This window comes from Lactuca serriola, chromosome 4 (genome assembly GCF_051521515.1).
Source record: "Lactuca serriola cultivar US96UC23 chromosome 4, Lser_US96UC23_V15, whole genome shotgun sequence".
NCBI lineage: Eukaryota > Viridiplantae > Streptophyta > Magnoliopsida > Asterales > Asteraceae > Lactuca > Lactuca serriola.
In genome coordinates, this window is record NC_136411.1 from 120498043 (window position 1) to 120514423 (window position 16381).

General features: G+C 34.6%; 1 protein-coding gene across 1 annotated transcript; it reads right to left on the reverse strand.

Moving 5' to 3' along the window:
* Positions 1 to 5336: 5336 nt before the first annotated feature.
* Positions 5337 to 8452, reverse strand: LOC145102434 (rac-like GTP-binding protein ARAC3). The gene is made up of 8 exons (XM_079039830.1): positions 8321 to 8452; positions 7956 to 8216; positions 7190 to 7277; positions 6993 to 7102; positions 6521 to 6584; positions 5950 to 6014; positions 5765 to 5830; positions 5337 to 5670 (listed from the first exon to the last, which is right to left on the reverse strand). Exons 2-8 carry the CDS (start codon positions 8052 to 8054, stop codon positions 5566 to 5568), a joined length of 597 nt encoding a protein of 198 aa, XP_078895956.1. The 5' UTR covers positions 8055 to 8216; positions 8321 to 8452; the 3' UTR covers positions 5337 to 5565.
* Positions 8453 to 16381: the final 7929 nt, after the last annotated feature.

Sequence of the window (16381 nt, forward strand, 5' to 3'; positions counted from 1 at the left end):
AGGTAAAATAAATTTTCATATAATCTAAATAAGTAATATTAAAGTGTTTGATTGGACTGATTTGATACATGGTTTATTAAAAATAATTTTACAAATAATCTTAAATCTACTTGTTTTTTATGTTTAACATATCTTTTGTAAAAATAATAATAATAATAATAATAATAATAATAATAAATAAAGTTTACAAAATTTTTTACCAAAAAAAACATTCCTAAGTTGTAAGAAAAAGTTATTGATTCAGATAATCCATTTTTAAAACAATATGTTTCGAATAAACAAGAAAACTTCCCTAGTTAGACCGTGATGTCTTTCAAGTCAACATTTGGGGAATGATATTTTTTAATGCATTCTTACTGTTTGGTTACGCAAAAACCACCCCAATGAAAAAAGTTGTAAGAAACCATTTTCATCTTGTCCAATGTGTTCAACTTTTAGAGCTTTCATAGACAATTATTTGGATGAGAGGGATCATTTAATAATATCTTTTATTAACAAAGATGTAACATTCCGAAATTCAGGTTCAACCATTTAACCCTTCATCTTTTCCAGGTTGTCATATTAGGTCCCTTTATGTTAAGAGCCAAGTTTGTGAGTACGCTGGGCGTACAAGGAGTACGCTACGCGTACTCGCGCGCTTATTTTTTACGCGGTTCCATCCGGGTACGCTGGGCGTACCTAAGGTTACGCCGGGCGTAACCGGCCCACACTCAAAACCCTAATATTACTTGAGGGCTATAAAAGGAATGAGATGGTCTTGTCCCTCGGCCACCATCTTTCAGAAAGAAACCCTAAGAGAGTATTTCCTTCATTTTTAGCTTGGGAGTGAGTGTTCTAAGCTTCAAGTGTCATTCTAAGGTGGTGAAAGAGAAGAGGAGACCATTATAGAAGCTAGAAGTGGGTGGACAAGTGTAGATCTGAGGACTACAAAGGTTGGAGCTTCTTCCTGAGGTAAAAAGTTCAGATCTTGCCTTGTAGTTTGTGTGGTGTGCTTCTTGGACCAATTTCTAGGGTTTTTGGTCCCAATGTGGAGACTTTATGAGCAAATAGTCTCCATTGGCCTAGATCTATCATATTCCAGGACTATATGAGTTGTATGTTCATAAAAATGCAATCTTGGACGTGAATGTTGAGCCATGCATGAGATCTAGACTTTTGGAGGAGAAAGGAAAGGTGTTAGAAGGTGTTGGGAACCTTTATAGCCATGCAAAGGCTTAAAGGTTTCGACTTTATGGATTAAGAAGTATTAAAATGGCCAGATCTGGAATATGGGGTTATGTCTTAATCGTTTAAGACATTAGAATGAGGAAGTAAGAAACTGGGATGTACGATGGGCGTAATCCCAGTACACGCCGCGTAGTGGGTCGCGTCCCCCGTTTCTGGAATGCAAGGGTACGCCCCACGTACAAGAGCTGGTACGCCCCGCGTACTGCTTGCTGTTGACTTTTAGGGTTTTGGTCAACATATGGACTTTCGAGTCAGTGAGGGGTGAAATGGTCTTTTACCCTTCTGTGGGATAGTGGAAAAGGGTGTAGCATAGCCGTGGAAGCCGTTAATAATTAGAATGATTATTTGTTGTGATTAGGCGGGGCTAGGTCGTCGTTTCGAGATTCAGAGATATCGAGCACGTAAGATTCTAGACATCATACGAGGTGAGTCTTCTCACTATACTGTACCTGGAAAGGTACCTATGTGTGACCGGAAGGTCTGGTGTGCTATGAGATATATGTGTTACATGCTATGAGTTGTCTGTTTCGTATGCGCTATGTATGTGATATATATGCTATGTTTGATATGGGCCGGAAGGCATTGTGATATGGACCGGAAGGTCAGGGTGTTATGGACCGGAAGGTCAACACGGGTAGGACCGGAAGGTTTACCGAGTTTGGATGGAAGTCCCCTAAGACACATGGACCGGAAGGTCGTGTGAAGTAGGGGTGGAATTGGTACGGTACCAATTCATTTTTCTCTAAACCGTGTACCATACCAACTACAATTTATATAAAAAATTGCTACCGGTACCGTACCAAGTATACTTGGTACCAATTTATTTGGCTACCAACAAGTTTGGTTGGTACAAATTGGTAATGGTATATACCAACTTCTTTTAATATTCTATTATAAGATTTAAAAACAAGCAAATACATCGGGATTTTGATGTGTAATATAAAAATTATTTATGTAGTTCTTTTAGTTTACAAAAGAATTCTACTGAAGTAACGTTAAAGTAACGTTTTAATATTGTGCTTTAACGTAGTAATAACTATTGACTAATACGACCAAATTACTAATATAATGTTATTGAAACTGTAAACACTAAATACAATTAACAGTTGATATATATATATATATATATATATATATATATATATATATATATATATATATCAAATGAATTGGTTGGTATGGTATTACCATGGTATTCCAATTTTTGCACCACTACCGTACCAACATTGATCAATTGGCACGGTACTACCAACCAAACATGTTGGCTACCAAATATATTAGCTACCAAGTTTCTTGGTTCAGTTGGTAACATGTTGGTTGGTTTTCCATGGTACAATTTTGTCAGCCCTAGTGTGAAGTATGGCCTGAAAAGGCGTATGTTTGTAAGTGGTATTTTGGGGAACTCATTAAGCATTTATGCTTACAGTTGTTGTGTTATGTGTTTCAGGTACTAGCGAGGACCGTGGGAAGGCGCCGGCGTGACTCGTACACACTAGAGAGAGGATTTGATTTTTGTGATCTTGGGATACGATATGTTTTGATAACTATTGTTGGATATTTTTGAAAATATTTTATGTGAAAATGGTTGTGACAAAATGAAATTTTTGTTTTGAAAATTACGTTGTTACAAAAAAATTTACTAGCAACCTCCTAGATCTTCTCTAGGGAAGCACTCCCCCATGTTTGGCCACTATTGCATATATCTTATCAGGTATCTTAGCTCGAACTTTTTCATCATCCTTCTACGTCTGCGATAAAAATTGTTTTTCAAGTTAAAGAGTATAAAAAACTTACGAGCAAGTTTGTCAAGTAATAAAAATTGGTTTTGCACCTTCTAACTTCTTCTCAATCTTGAGTTCTTCTAGCATTGTTATAACATCATGTTTCATACCAATAATATCCCCCACTTCCATTTTGAAATTCATGAGTTCTTCTACAAAAAACAAGTTATTGATAAACTTAAATGTAAAAAAAAAAAATGATAGCTAGTTTTCACCTTATTCACTAGGTAAGTTGTACTCTCTTAAATGACCATGAATGTAGAAACCTCCGTTATCTCAATTATTTTCACCATATAAGCAATATCTGTTGAATTGAATTTGCTTCCACCTGCAAAGATTTTAGATAAGATAAATCAATAATATTTTGTTTTTCTAGCCAAAGTTAATCACAATCAAACACATCTAAACAATAACAAGAGCTTTCCATGTTCAATGACATCATCTTCCACACGTAAGAATCTTAACATTTGGATATGTAATTGAGCAGTGAAAGCTTTTGTTATTGTTTGGAGATATTTGATTGTGGTTAACTTTGGCTAGGAAAACAACATATCATTATGTTATCTTTATGTAAAATCTTTGTAGTTGGAAGCAGATTCAGGAGAAGATGCTTACATGGTGAAAATAATTGAGGTAAGGAAGCAGATTATGTGAATGTGTTTTTAGGTATTACCTGAGAAACCCGATCATAAGTTTTTTTAAAAGGGCAAACACACACCACATAAACCACAACACAATGAACATATATATTCTCTTTATTTTATAGTCTTTAGCTTGGAAAAATATTTTAATTGTAGACTTGAGAGGATGATGAAAAAGTTCTAGCTATGATGTTGGATAAGATGTAAATTTTGTTAATTCTCTAAACCTATAACAGATTTAAATGCTAACTTAGTGTTGTTTAATTTTGATGATTAAAAATTAAACACCTAAGCAAATATTAACTTTATTGGATATGTTTTGTCTTATATAAATGAAAGAACACAAAAGCCCTTGAAATTAGAAATTAAAAGTGGATAGCTTCAACAGCTTTTGGAATCAAAAATCAAAAGCAAGAAAGTCGCAATAAATCAGAAATTAAAAATGAGAAGTAGCGACCAGAAATCAAATTATTAAGTAGCAACTAGAAATAACAAGTGAGAAGTATTATAGATTATCGGGTGTTTGGCTAAGGTTATTTATAAATGTTTTTAACTTTTTAATGTATAGCTTATTAGCTAACTTTCTTTTCCTTTATTTTTTCTTTTCTTTGTTAAAACTCTGAAACTAGGCGTTAGTGTTTAGAAAAAAAATTGCTTAAATTTGTAAAATTACCAAAAAGGGCAAGATTTTCTTATTGATGTATGTGTCCATAACCTAAATTACATTCAAGATATCATGTAAGCATCTTAAAAACATCATTCAAAACAATGTGTATGTTCCTTTTTGATAAAAGTAGACAAAACGAAGGGCAAAAATGGAAAGGGAGTTGTGACTGAGTTGCAAACTTCAACATCAACAAAAGATACTCACACTGAAAGCAAACATAAAGGGATCATATTGTCATTTGGAAAGACAGAACATAACTTCATGCCAGATTTCGATTTCAACAAACACATATGATCTCGATTTCAATGGAAAGCAGGAAAAAATGAAAATCAATTTCAACTAAGCATTTAATAGAATATTAAATACAAAGTAAGGACAAAACTGATATTTTATTATATAAATTTAATGGTAATGAATGTTTTCTTAATCTATATGTTTATTTTTTTTATCTGTGGACAATAATTTTGAGACGAAAAAAGTATTAGGTTAAGGGGTACAAATGTACAATCATAAATTCCTAAATATAGTGAAAGAAAGGAAGAAGTTTTCAAAAAGTTTTTTAAATTTTCACTGCACGAAAATTATTTTTGGTTATATCTACGTAGATCAGTAATAAGTCAAAAAAAAAAAAATAAACTTAATAAAACACCCTCGAGACTGAAGAATGGAGAAGTTAAAAGCCGTAAAAACCGGTGTTTTTGACATACCTTATAATAATAATAATCCAAAATAATTACCATATATTCCAATTATAAACTATATTTGCTTACTATTACTGTATTACACTTTCATTCCGGGTCTACAGTTTAGATAAATATTCAATCCTTATAATTTTCAAAAATAAAGGATTAATAACTTCAATATACTTAAAGTATATGAAAATTGCTCTTAAAAAATCCAAAATCTAAAAAGTGAAAAGAAATAGAAGAAGAACGTTTTTTTTTTTTAATGGTACCAAATAATTAGGGTTACAAGAACCATACGATGATTAATTTCATCCAAAATAAAGCAAACTACAAATACCCAAAATAGCCTCACTCAACTATTTGGTGTTAAACAATATACATATGATATCGAAAGTCCAATCTACTTGATATTTGGCACAACACAACATATTTTTGTTTTTCTTAAGACAGAAAGCAAAAGTGAGCAATTTATCAGCAAGGTACTTTAAGAAAAAGGGTAGAAAGGTAATTAGCACCACATGGTTGACTTGACTTCTCTCTTTCATTTGCAATTGCAAACTCATTCATAATATGGAGCACCCCTTTTGACCCTTTGCCTTCTTTTTCTTCTTTGGTTTTGGTGGCTGCAGAACCACTTTAATAGCCGCATCGAAAACAGCCTTCACATTCTGTAATTAAAAAAAAAATTAAAAATTAAAAACCATATTCAATTTGTAGCAACAAAAAAATAACTTTTAATGTTTTTTTTTAATGAAATGTCACCTGCTGTGTTTTTGAGCTACACTCTATGTAAGAAGGAGCACCAATTAGCTTCTTCAACTCTTCTCCCTGTTAATATAAGGATAATGACTTAATCACTATAGAAAGTAGTTAAGTCGAAAAATTATATATATATATATATATATATATATATATATATATATATATATATATATATATATATGTACCTGAGCTGTTGTAATTGGAACTGCACCAGGATGATCAGTAAAAAACTGTTTATCATCACGAAGATCTACAAGAAACAAATTAAAAATAATATTTGTATTTATTTTGTATAGATGAATAAAATCAAAAAAAGAAAAAGATTCGAAAACTTTGGTAGAACTTTAAAATATAAATGAAAAATGTCACATGTGGTAGTTCATTGTTGTTTCAAACAGGAATAGCATCCTACTTCTGTTTCTTTCGATTATTTCATTTACTTTTAAAAAAAAAAAAAATCTTACTAAAAAAATGTGGTTTCAATTTTCTTTTATACTTTGAAAAATCTACCCCTTTATAGCAATGAAGATGATATTGCTATAACTTGGTAGGTTTTTTTAAAAAACAATACTATAAAAATGAAGAAATGAAAGTAGGATGCTATAATTAACAAATCAACAAAAGTATATTGCTGTTTTTTTTTGCGTGTAACACAAGATTTCATATATAAACATGGATTAAAAAAAATAAATTGTAGATAAATAAATATCATAAATGCAATTAATTTAGTGTAAAAATAGAATAGAAGAATCTAACCTAGCTTTGTTCCAACAAGGATTATTGGAACTCCAGGTGCATAATGCCTCAATTCAGGAATCCACTGAACAATGAAAACAAATGAAAATTAGTTTAAATAAAAAATGAACTTCATGTTATTTTTAATTTGTATTAAGGGTCTTTTTGGTAATTTTCCCCATTGCCACACACATATGACAAAAGCCACCCTTAAATATGTGAAATAAGAACTTATATCATCAAATGCATTATGCATCTCTCTCTTTTTGGAATTTAAGGAGAAACTAATAAACATAAATAATCTCTTTAGCTCATTGATATATGTAATATAAGTCCTAACTTTTTACAAATTTGCCCTCGTTGTCGTTTTCTCAAATATCTTTTAGACATCATTTATCCAAATAGCACTTTATACAAACAAACAACACTTGATTGAAAAAAAAGATAAACAATTATAGAAGATGGATGTGTTAGTGAAAAAGACCAAAATAACCTTTTTAGAAACGTTTTCATAGCTAGCCTTGCTAATGAGAGAAAACGCAAGTATAAAGACATCAGCTCCACGATAACTCAAAGGTCTCAATCTATTGTAATCTTCTTGACCTATTCCAACCAATAACAATTTCTTAAACAAATAATTAAAAACAAAATTAATAATTCCAATTTTTATGAAAAAAAAAAAAAACTAACCTGCAGTATCCCACAATCCGAGATTAACAGTGCTCCCATCAACCACAACATTTGCACTAAAATTGTCAAAAACCGTTGGCACATAATCCTGTATACATTAAAAAAAAAAAAATAAGAATCGAATAAGTTTCAGGTGAGAAATTATTATTCACTTTATTAATGGGATTATGAGAATGAGGGGATTGTGTTTTGTGTGTTGTTTCTTTATGAAGAAAAATATGCTCATGAGAAACACATTTTTACTCAAATCCCACATTTTTTTCTTTTCTATGCTTCACCAAAAAGAAAACAAGGCAGTATTTTTTTTATTTCATAAATGGGAGATGAGAATACAAACTTTAGAATTCAAGAAAATCAGATGAATACGTTAAAAACTCATGTTTTATGGTTATAATAATCGGAGAAACAGGTAGAAAGAAAAATTAAAGCTGAAATTACGGAGATGGAAAAAGATAATATCCACATTCTTTTTAATTTTTAAAGGAAGAGAAATATACGATTTGAATTTGGGGGAGAAAAGAAAAACTACAAAGAACAGGCAAAGAACCCTACGAATTAGAACAAGAACGAGATATAGATTTGAGAAAATCAAACTGGGGACTGTTTTTTACAGAAAAACTCAATTTGGTTTCGGATTAAATCAATTAGATGGATGAATGTAAGAGGAAAAATTAAACCGGAATGAGATGAAAGAATAAATATAGCAGTAGATTGAAAGAAATTTAATGAATAAATTTGAAAGAGAGTTGAGTTGAATTGACTTTACAGTGGGGAACGTGTTGCTGGTGTAAGAAATGAGCATACAAGTCTTTCCAACAGCTCCGTCGCCGACTGTCACACACTTTATGAACCGAGAGGCGCTCATTCTTGTTTCTTCCGGCGACCGGAGCTCGGATTTGACCTCCGACGACCGAATCCAACGATTTCCCTTTTGCTTTGATTAGCTTCTTTCTCCTCAAGATTTCAAATCAAAGGGCTTCAAATCTTCCCTCGAAAATGAAAACCCTAGAATGATTTTACACATAAACTGCACAAAAGAATCCAAATTAGCACGCATTTAACAGAGTCCCCAGATGTGCGTGTGTGTGTCAGTGTGTGTGTGTTCTTGTGAGGATGATAAATGGGAAGCACCTCTGTCTCTGTGAAGAGAGAATGAGAAGGGCAAGGAAAAGGAAAAAAGAATTGCGGGAGGAACTTTGTTGGGTTGGGACAGCTATAAAACTACAAACGCTTGATTTCAATCCTTTTCAAATCCCTTTAATTCCAAGTTATCGAGGGCCACCTTTTTAACAGCTGAAATTAATGATTAACATAATTCGGTGTTTTTAACGGCAAATCTTTTAAGACTAAACTGCAAAAATGGTTCGTGTGGGTTTGCTTAAAATTGACACTTTGGTCTAAAAAAGTTTGGACTAACACCACATATTCAAAGTTTTCATTTTGTTGCTTGTTTAGTCCAATCTGTTTTGAATTTTTTCAAAATGACGGATTTGCCCCTGTTAATTTTATTTTCTCTTTTTTATTAATTGTATTTCTGATTTTCAAATTTAAAAAAAAAATAAAAAAAATAAAAATGAAATCTCTCTCTCTCTCTCTCTCTCTCTCTCTCTCTCTCTCTCTCTAATCCATTCCAAATCGAAAAGGTATTTCTCATATATGAAAGTCGATGTGCCCTAGAACGATATTACGGTCAATCCACCCAACCCATAGATTCCTGATCTTCGTTCTTCTTCCCTCAAATGTAATCGATTTTAGGGTTAAGTTTGCTTGAATTTGAAGAGTCGAAAACGTAGTCAATGGACAGAGTAAGTGTTCGACACCGATCCAGCCAAATCGGTTATCCCTGTCATATCTCTGTCCGATCTACCATCTGCCCACCGATCGGCTTCTCCCCTTTTCCTCTTACCGGCAGATCAACTCAGATCGACGTCCACCTCTACACACAAACCTTGGATTGCAGAGTAGAAAGCTTCTTTCTCTGTTCGAAGTGAGTCACGAAGATCAATTTGAAGTTCAAATTGGAGATATCGATACTCAAATCTTTAAGAAGCTTCATCAGGTTACCATTATGCCCCTCACCGTGAATATGTTGAACTATTGTTTTATTTATTTGAACCATAACTTTGCACCATTGTTTGATTTATGAACCCTTTATTTGTATGTATATCTGGATTTGTGTGTACTATTGTGGCTCGATGGTAATTAAGAGCTTATTTGGGTGATCTTTACTCTTTATGGAAGCAAATGATTGAAAAGAGAAAATTGTTTCAGTATATTACAGGATGTGACCATCGGAGGATTTGGTTCTAAGTGTCGAAGAAGGTATTCTGATTCCAAGGCCTGAAACCGAGTTGATAATCGATCCGGTGGAAGACGTGATCAAGCAGAGTCAAGAATTGAACGAAGGTTTGTGGGAGGATTTAGGTACTGGTTATTGGAATCAGGAGGATTTCATGGATTAGGATTGAGAGAGAATGTGGGTTTGTCTGTTTAACAGAGAGAGAGAGAGAGAGAGAGAGAGAGAGAGATTTTTATTTTGTTATAAAAAATTATAAAAATAAAATAGAAAATTTAAATTTTCTTTTAATAAAAAAAAGTATTTAAATAATAATAAAACTGAAAAAGGAAAAAAAATAAGGGTAAAATAGTCATTATGAAAAAAGTTAATAGAAAACTGGACCAAATTCACAACAAAATAAAAAGTTTGGACCTTTGGTGCTAGTCCAAATCTTTTTGGACCAAAGTAGCAATTTTCAGCTAACCACAGGGACCATTTGTGCAGTTTTGTCATCTTTTAATTATATGCTAGTTGTGGGTCCCAACACTCATGTTGGTCATGGTCTTGGATATGACACTAAGACTAAAGGGAGTGGTTCGGTTAAGATGATTCGATATGACGAAGTTTTTCTTTTTCCTCAGCATTTTTTGTCATTTCTCTCTCATCAGCAATGGCTTAGCAAAGGTGAAGGTTGGGATGGCTCTCGGCACCACTTTCTTCAGCCTAACAAATAAAAGTTGACGTCTAAATACGAATAGCAGTTTTCCAAACAACTATGTTCGCGGCATTAGATTATGTATAACCATTCATTGACAAGTATGGTTGACATGCCTCTACCTTGTACTTGATACCTACATGTCAACCTCATTATACTCCCGATAAATATTAGAGACCCAAATTTGGTAAGTTCATTCTAAATACAACATCTTGTCTGTATTACTTCACTTATCTTGACTCAAACTAACTAACTTAAGCATCCGAACATATATTTGGACTCAATTCCTAAGATATGGCTGACCTTTTTTGTTTTCAATGATACTAGGTGTGAAGGATGTATCAAAATCAACCCCCCCCCCTAAAAAAAATTCACAATTTTGACATATGTATCATCACTTGACATCATGCATGAACTTATAACGAAAACCATGCCCGCATACCATAAGCAATGACTTGAAAAATGGTAGGTACTGATTTGAGAACAATGAGTTCAATCTCATTCAGTCGATTTCCTCCTTTGAGACAACATTGCCTACACTTATGTTAGAAGCATCCACTTTAACATTGATGTCGTTAATGCATACATCAAGAATACTATTGGTTGTCACTCTAATAATCACACAACATGAACACCACTCCTTCTAAAATACAAAAATATGCAGCACCATACGATCTCTCAGATTATCTTAACTATCATACATTGAGGGTAACATACAATGGGATTAAAGATAGCCCAAAATGGAAATTTCATGAGTTGAAACAACTAGTGAGGTATTAACGCCACCCAATGTCGTTCTAGGGAAGGTCATCCCCGAAAATGCAGCCAACACACCAAACTTAGGCTAATCATGCCAAACGTCCGACTCCAAACCATAAATATATCTTGCTCTTGTTCCCTAGGGGCTCATGATGGTGTAATCAACAACGGTAATAATTAGAATATTGATATCGAACACTCTACCCTACCCGAATATCAAAGAATACCAAAATTTCCCTTCATTAGGGAAGTAGAATACTATCAACTTCCCACTTAAACCATACACCTGACACTTAAAATATGGCGAGACACTCAACTTAGATGACCCTATCAAGACTTGTGAATGGCACATGAAGTTGCTCCAGTGGAAACCGTGATGCAGGTGCACCTACTTCACCATAACATTATGTCACACCCCAAAACCGGAACGGCGGAAACGTTCTGGGGTGGATGACGTCATGTCAAGTATCACAACACATGCATTATAGTAATCAAAGTACAACAAAACATTGCATTAATAGTAATAATTTTACATAGTTACATGCCAAAACACCAAGGTAATACAAGAAATACAGACATATATATGTAAGTACAGCGAGGCACTAAGCCATCTTCATCAACTGCTCCGAGGATGTACCTGTCTAATGCTAACCTGAGAATACAAGTTATTTGAAAAGCGAGTATCAACATTTTTTTACAAATGTTGGTGAGTTCATAAGTATTTAGTGACATTTCATTCAAATAACTTTATAAAGTAATAGTTTAAGTGTTTACAGTGTATTAGAGTTCTTTCCAGAAAATCCTATATTTTCTTTAATCAAAGCAGCCTTCTACCAAGATTGGTCAGTGTTATGTGGTAAAAAGTGGTTTTCCCTTAATTGCTATCATCATTAAAATACTGAATTTGGTTATTAAAGAAAGCAAGAGACAACAGGGAAATAACATATGCCTCAGCAGTGAGGACTGCTGACTAAGGCAAAGGAATCATAGACTCCAGGAGAGTATCGAACGAACGACATGCCTGGTTCAGTCTAACAAATAGAGACACAGACCCCAGAAGGTACCAAATGAAAGGTACAGCTGGTAAGGTCCAAAACAGTGAATACAGACCGCAGACAATATCAAATGAAAGATACTTCTAGCTAGGTCTAAAACAGTGAATACAGTGAATACAGTGGATACATACCCCAGACAGCATCAAATGAGAGATACGTCTTGTAAGGTCAAAACAGAGAAGACAGACCCCAGACAGTATCAAATGAAAGATACGTCTTGTAAGGTCAAAACAGAGAAGACAGACCCCAGACAGTATCAAATGAAAGATACGTCTTGAAAGGTCAGTGTGACTCTGAAATTGAATTACCAGCATACAGTGTAAATTGCTGGCGAAATATGGTTACCTTAATGCAATGAATTATAAGGTAACCTGGGATACTCGTAACCATACTAACCGACACTAGAGTACCAGACGCCCTACAAGCGTCTATATAATGTGACATTTGTCACCCCTTGGCTTGGTGAGCCGTGGACTGTAGCTAGCAGTCAGGGTGCGGGGGTGTCAATCCCATATAGATCTATACACACAATGTCCGCTCTCCTTACAGGAGACTCTGGTTACCAACTAGACGACGGAGAAGGCCGTGTCCTGAAGATGCATCCCAAATAGTGGGTAGAGACTTCTAACTAGTGGGTTTCTAATATAAGTGCTGACCTAGAGGTAGAGACTCTTAACTGAATTGACTGAAGAAAACCCGTATGTCTATGCTTGTGTACATAATATATAACTAATGAATCAAACGACCTTCGGATGGACATCCGATCCCACCAGACCACATCTCAATGAAGAAAAGGAAATAGGGCGGACAAGCCTTCCTAAGTCCTTCAATCATTATTTATATGCATCTATACAAGCACAAACATACATCTAACTACGCTTGAGTGTGTATCAAGTGAAATCATACAGTGAAGTATAAGTGTGCAGTGTGGAATAACCGACTTGTGAAGTATAAGCGTACAGTGAAATATCCGAGTCGTGAAGTATAAGCGTACAGTGGAACATCCGAGTCGTAAAGTATAAGCGTACAGAGTGGGATAATCGAATCGTGAAGTATAAGTGTACCAAGTGTAAGTGTATCACGAAGTGGAAACAACGATAAGTGAAGTAAGAGCGTCTATCAAGTATAAGCGACTACAAGTATAAGCGAAATAGAGACAATAACAAGTATAAACGCATCACGAAGTGAAAGCGTTATCGAGTAGGAGTTTAAAAATAAGTATAAGTGAAGCAGCAGTAACTAACAAGTAAAAGTATACATGAAAACCTTGGAAAAACCGTTATACTCAGGAAAATCGCATTTGTATTCTTTGGTAAAATAAGTGGGAAAACTTTTAGAAATATTTGGAACCTTTATAAACCAGTTTGAAATGATTTTAAATAAAACAGTATAAGTAAGAGTTTGAAACAATTTGAAAACCTTATTGAAAGTCATCATAGTATCCTACTCGGTAAAACAGTGTAAAGTGTGGTAAAATCTTGTGCATGCGGGTTATCAATCACATGTGATTAATATGATAACTGGCATGTTTAACTTGTATCCCCCCTATAAAACATGTAAAAACATTGAAAGGTTCATTCAGGGGTATGAACTCACGTGGTGTAAGTAGGTCCGACGAAGGTGTCGTTTGGGCGTTCGGTGCCACGCAAGGACTCGAACGCACACAGTGACCTATTTAAAATATGATAACATATGTTCACATACAATTAGTATATTAAATACCAATTAAACAAATATACGCACTCAAAGGAGCAGAAAACACTTTAGATAAGTGTTTGGGTGTCCCGGGTAGCGTCTAAGGGTGTGTATGGCTAGGGAATGGAGTTTACTCTCCAAGAGTAAACCCCTAACACCATGTTTACGGCCCAGGGAGTACTCACCATGAGTTTACGGCCGTAAACTCATGGTGATGGGTTCTAGGGTATTTAAGGCTTCTAGCTTGTTCATGGGATTTTTCTAAGTACTTTTCCAAAAAGGCATGAGTGGGTTTAAGGCTTCTAAGGGCATTATATTGGAGTTTACGGCCTAGGGACAACTCCTAGGGGAGTTTACGGCCGTAAACTCTCATCCTTAGAGTTTTGTGAAGTTTAAAGCCCCTAATACCTTGCTAGTAATTTATAATGAAGTGTTATGCCAATTTGGGGGATTAAAACTATCATCTTGGCACATTTAGGGGTGTTTACGGCCTTGGTACATACCTGGGCCGTAAACTCCTTTTCCCCCTTCATTTTGATGTGTTTAATTGATCCAAACCCAAAGGACAAGCCCCTAATTTATGTCTTAAGCCTTGGTATGAATTTAGGGCACCCTTTAACATGTTTTTATGAGTTTACGACCCTGGAACTATTTCTTGGGAAGCTTTGGCCGTAAACTCCTAAATGGAGGGTGTTTGACATGTTTAAGGTCCCCAAACTATTTTTAGATGATTCTAGGATTTATTCCAAGGCTATTGGTGGAGTTCTATGGCTTTTAAGCATGTAAAAATGAGTGTACACCCCATGTTTGAGGGGTTTACGGCCCAAGCACATTCCTTGGCCGTAAACCCCTATTTCCTCCTCAAAATTCATGACTAGGGTGTTCTAAGTCCGGATTTGCAAGCCATAAGGTCGTATCTAAGTCCCAATGTTGGTTTGGAGGGGTTAAATTGCTTAAAAACCCACTTATTAAGTGTTTACGGCCCAAGCATGCTCCTTGGCCGTAAACACATGTTCCAAGTCCAATTCTATGCTATAAACACGAATCATAATGTTTAGAGTAAGCTAGGGTAAGCGGACTTACAATTTGGAAGCGTTTGGTTGCGGATTTGGGGCGAAAACGGGTCTAGAGAGAGAGTATAGAGAGAGAGGGTGGAAAATCTCCAAATGGAGTTTACTCCCCTTTATATATGGGTGGGAGTTGGAGCTCAGTGGAATTCTACCCAATACTGCCGTTAAACGGGGCTTTTGGTCGCACCCGATTTAGTGGTCGTAACAATAAAACTTAACATTTTCCAAATAAATGGAAATGGGTGTTATGTGTTTTTATTTCTTTTTATCACGACTTAACGGCATATTAAATGTAAACAAATGGAATGTTTATTAAATTTGACGACCTCTAATTAACGGAACTTTATAAACTGGAATATTCCGTTAACGTTAACGGGGTAATGTAACGGAACAACTTGGGTTGTCACACATTAAAAGGCTATGTGTGATATTGACCCAAATACTTACACGAACCAATCAACCAAATATCATGTGACAGATTCTTAGAATTTTATACTTTGCTTTACAATAATCCTTTTATGTAGGATACAAGCATACGGTGATCAAGATATATCATTGTTATTGGTATCCACACAGGTTGATATGAATTGTTGCTAGACAACAACAACCAAAGCAAGCTTCTTATGTGCCTCCTTGTCTTTTATTGTCAACAAAAAAGGGAAAATGGAAATAATGATGTCACCAAAAGGGAGGGATCATCTAGTGTTTTATGTTTATTATTTCCGTAATACATGTCTTTATTTTGTATCTACATTATTTTGTGACTTTTTAGGTAACTCTTTCGAGTCAATCCACTCAAGTAATTGATGTGCATAAAATAGTCTATAAAATAAACTTGAAATACAAATCCAGCTTTAAATTTATAAAATCGAACAAACCAAACTAAAACTATCAACACCAGGCAGTGGACTTCATCATTAATATCATAGCTTAGGTAAATACGAGTGTCGAACACATGGGGAACTGAAATGTATTTCGATTATTAAATCTAAATATTATTCAACCTCAAAAGAAAGCATATAAAAGGGATTTTACAATAAGTACTCAAATAAATACACAAATAAACAAGCATGACTGACTTTATGGAAAACAGATATAAAGGTAATCATATATGGACTTAATTATTCCATATTCTATGGTTGATTTATATTATGTGTAATCGATACTGGTATGTTGTTTATCAATTCCTAACTTGATTAAATCAATTACCAATATCTTTAATCATATGTTTCTAAGTTATCTACCACCAACGATAGCTTTCCTATATCCAGGTACGAATCAAGTTTTGTATTAATTTTTATTTTTCGATGGCCACGACGTGGTGGAGCATTACCACGACGTGGCGGGAAGTTTTAGACCGCAGGATTTAAATGCCCGCCATGGTATGGCAGGTGTTTTAATGCAAAACCATAATTCCGGGCTTTAGGTCCTATATAAAGAACATTAAGGCTAGGGTTTTGTGATCATTCAGCCCCCATCACCATCTCAAACTCAGAAAACCTAACCCTAGCCTCCATTAAAGTTGTGAGCTCATTCTTAGTGCTTTTTGGTGGTTTTTTAAAGGAGAAGGAGACCCTTGGTGTGGTAGTTACTTGGCAAGCATCATTTTCTTCAACTAGC

Bases quoted from the DNA above. Each gene is read 5' to 3' on its own strand.
- LOC145102434 (XM_079039830.1), bottom strand. From the start codon at position 8,054: ATGAGCGCCTCTCGGTTCATAAAGTGTGTGACAGTCGGCGACGGAGCT. The intron at 7,278-7,955 runs GTAAAGTCAATT...TAATGTATACAG, and splicing joins CCAGCAACACGTTCCCCACT to GATTATGTGCCAACGGTTTT. The intron at 6,015-6,520 runs GTTAGATTCTTC...TGTTTCTTGTAG, and splicing joins CCTTGTTGGAACAAAGCTAG to ATCTTCGTGATGATAAACAG.